General features: G+C 51.5%; 1 protein-coding gene across 1 annotated transcript; it reads left to right on the top strand.

Moving 5' to 3' along the window:
- Window positions 1-93: 93 nt before the first annotated feature.
- PPTG_07480 (hypothetical protein) lies at window positions 94-2187 on the top strand (the record flags this gene model as incomplete). The annotated part of the gene is made up of 1 exon (XM_008901759.1): window positions 94-2187. The coding sequence occupies one exon, from the start codon at window positions 94-96 to the stop codon at window positions 2056-2058; it is 1965 nt and encodes a 654-aa protein (XP_008900007.1). The 3' UTR covers window positions 2059-2187.
- Between the last annotated feature and the right edge of the window lie 796 nt (window positions 2188-2983).

Below are 2983 nucleotides of genomic sequence, written 5' to 3'. Positions count from 1 at the left end.
GATGTCGATTGGGATCGGTTTCTAGCTGCTGCGGAACTATTAGAATAAACATACTTGTATCACGATAACTACTTCATCGAGCTGTTTCGTTAAATGCGAGCAGCTAATCGAGGTAAAGTGGCCATTTCTCGGGCCTTGCGGACCCAGCAGCGCGTGTTGCAGAGCCTTTCCGTCACGTCCTCCGTGTCTCCATGCGTCTCCGCTTCCTCCGCTCGCAATTTCCACGCGTCTAGCTCAGCCCTGGCGGGTGGACGCCGCACGGACGACTCGGAAGCTACACTGGAACAGCAGATGCTGGACTTCATGAAGCTGGCAGAGGAGGACGAGCTGTCTCCGACTATGGATGAGTCGCTATCCAGTGTGCAGGCCGAACTACCGGTCAGTGGCGTGGTTATGGGCGTACAGAATGGATTGGCGCGCGTCTCGGGGCTACGTCATGCCACCATCGGCAGCGTCGTGGACGTGTCGGACGCCTCGGGCCAGTCGCTGAGCCAAGGACTCGTGCTTTTTATGGAGAAGAAGGTGGTACACGTAGCGCTACTGAACGCCAGCAGTGCGAGCCCCGTAAGCAAAGGTATGGACGTGACGCTGCAGCGCGAGCAGCTCGAGATCCCTGGCAGCGTCGCGGCCTTCGCCGGCGCCGTCGTGGACCCTCTGGGCCGAGCCGTACAGCTTGACGAGAACGAAGAACATGAAAAACAGGACAAGACAGCCAACGACCGCGTCAAAGTCACATGGGGCGCACAGAGCGTGCCTGGACTCATGACACGTGCGCCGTTGCGCTCTCCGTTCGAGACAGGCTTACTGGCCGTAGACTGTCTGCATCCCATGGCCCATGGACACCGCTTTGGAGTGCTAGGACCGAAGAACTCGGGCAAGACACGCGTAGCACTGGACGTCATCGCACACCAAGTAGCGAAGGCCAAAGCACGCAGAGAAATTCCGCCTCAGTTTGTGTACGTTTGTATCGGTAAGAGCGCGTCGAGGATCCACCAGATTCGGGATGCGTTGAAAGTCACAGGAGCTTTGGAACACACGGCTATCGTCGCGTCAAGCGACCGTGACTCGCCCGTCCTGCAGTACTTGGCGCCGTTCACAGGCTGTGCAGTGGCAGAGTATTTGATGTACAACGGCAGGTCTCCAAGAAGTGTCGTGGTGTACGATGACTTGGCAACACACACGACAGTAGTGGAGGGTCTCGTGCAGGCGCTTAAACTGCCGCGTGTGGCTCAGATCAGCCTCAGTGCACACGCTGTGCTTATGGAACGTTCAGCCCAATTCAAGGGCGCTACTATGAAGGAGACAGGGCCATCGCTCACGTCGCTAGTGCTTGTGGACTCCCCGGACAGTTTGGAGATCCCGTCCGAGTTCCAGGAACGTGTAGCGTCGCTTGTTGACGACTACGTTGGCCTTGAATCGTCACTGGCACGCAGCCGAGTGTTCCCGCCTGTAGACGTCTTGGCGCCAGGTGCATCCGTGCGTGGCCCTCCGTTCCAATCGGCCACGCGCTGGACGTTTGTCAGTCGTCTGCGTGCACGTATTAACGCTGCTGCTCAGGTCAAGCAGAACGTGGAAGTGGCTCGCAAACTGGGCTTCGAGACGGAGCCAGAGGACGCAGAGACGCTGGAGTTTCTGGCACTAGTACAGCAGTTTTTCACCCAGAAGCCCTTGCTGTCGACGACGTCAGAGACTGGACAGACGGCGCCCACGGAGCTGGAGACGGAGCTGGGTGCGTTCTTCCTGACTATTGTAGACATGGCGCATCTTCCTGGTAGCGATGGAGTAGAGGATGCACCACTGAATCTGTGGGAGTTCCTGCATTCTGTCGTCGCCACCTTGTCTCGTGAAGAGAACTCGGACATTCTGCACCAGCTGAAGACACACTCACGTACCAAGGCGTGGTCGCTGGATCTTCAGGAGAATGTGGCCTTGGCGCTTTTCGAGGAGATGGAGGCGATTAAGCGACGCCGGACGGAGGAGTACAAGCAAGAGCAAGCGAGGCGCAAACAGTACCTGCGCAAACTTCAGGAGCGCAAAACTGGCAAAACGAAGGCTTAAGGCAGCTTTGGCGTGAATAGAATCCAACCTTTACCTAGCACTGTGCTTTTTTGTATTTGTTCAAAGCAGGGATTGGAAAAATACATTGGCAGCAAAATTTTTTTTTACTGCGATTTGCCACTGCAGTGCAATAGTTCATCCTCATACAATAATATATTGAAATAGTGAGCGAAATTGCACTTATATGTATATTACAGTATTCCCCAGACTTGCAAGATGCCATTAAATACAATATTGGAAATCGGAAGTCAACCAAATCAAGGTAAAGCGAGAATTAGGAGGAGTTGTGTAAACTTAACCGCTTAACGAAAGCATAAAACAACGTGTTTAGTATATGAAGGTCATCGGCATACTCTAGGTGCTGTGTTTCGGTTGAAACCCAGGTCAGCACTGCAGACTGTATAATAAAGGCGAATTGGTGGATCCTGTACATCGTGTTTTTATTGTTTTATTTTATTGCTTTACGGCTAATTGCGCACTCTAAGATAGTACGTGTACATTCGAAGCTAACACCACAGTAAGTTACTTACAGCAACCTGAGCAATTTACAAGATCGCTGCAATAATGTATCGCAATATTTCTTCTCATGCACTTTGACATTTGTACTAATCTCGCTTTGACAACAATACATTGCAAAATATATATTCTTACGGAGTACAGGCCAATAATTTATTTCCTATCACTGGTTAAAAAATACCCCCTCTCCTGCCATAGTGTGGATCAGTATACTTTACAACAGTAAGCCGTACGCCTACCAAAGTATGATTCCTGTTGATAAGTTTGCCTTGTATTAATAGCCCCGTCGTGGCAGACCTGTTGTGATCCACCAACCATTACATGTACTTTAATGTAGTGGATCTCACATATTTTCCTAGAGAAGGACTTCCAAAAAATGCCTAATTGACGCTACATTCGCTTTTACCAT

The sequence above is a fragment of the Phytophthora parasitica genome, assembly GCF_000247585.1.
Source record: "Phytophthora parasitica INRA-310 unplaced genomic scaffold supercont2.12, whole genome shotgun sequence".
NCBI lineage: Eukaryota > Oomycota > Peronosporomycetes > Peronosporales > Peronosporaceae > Phytophthora > Phytophthora nicotianae.
The sequence above is the reverse complement of the archived record's forward strand: the minus strand, read 5'-3'. Positions and strand labels throughout refer to the sequence as shown.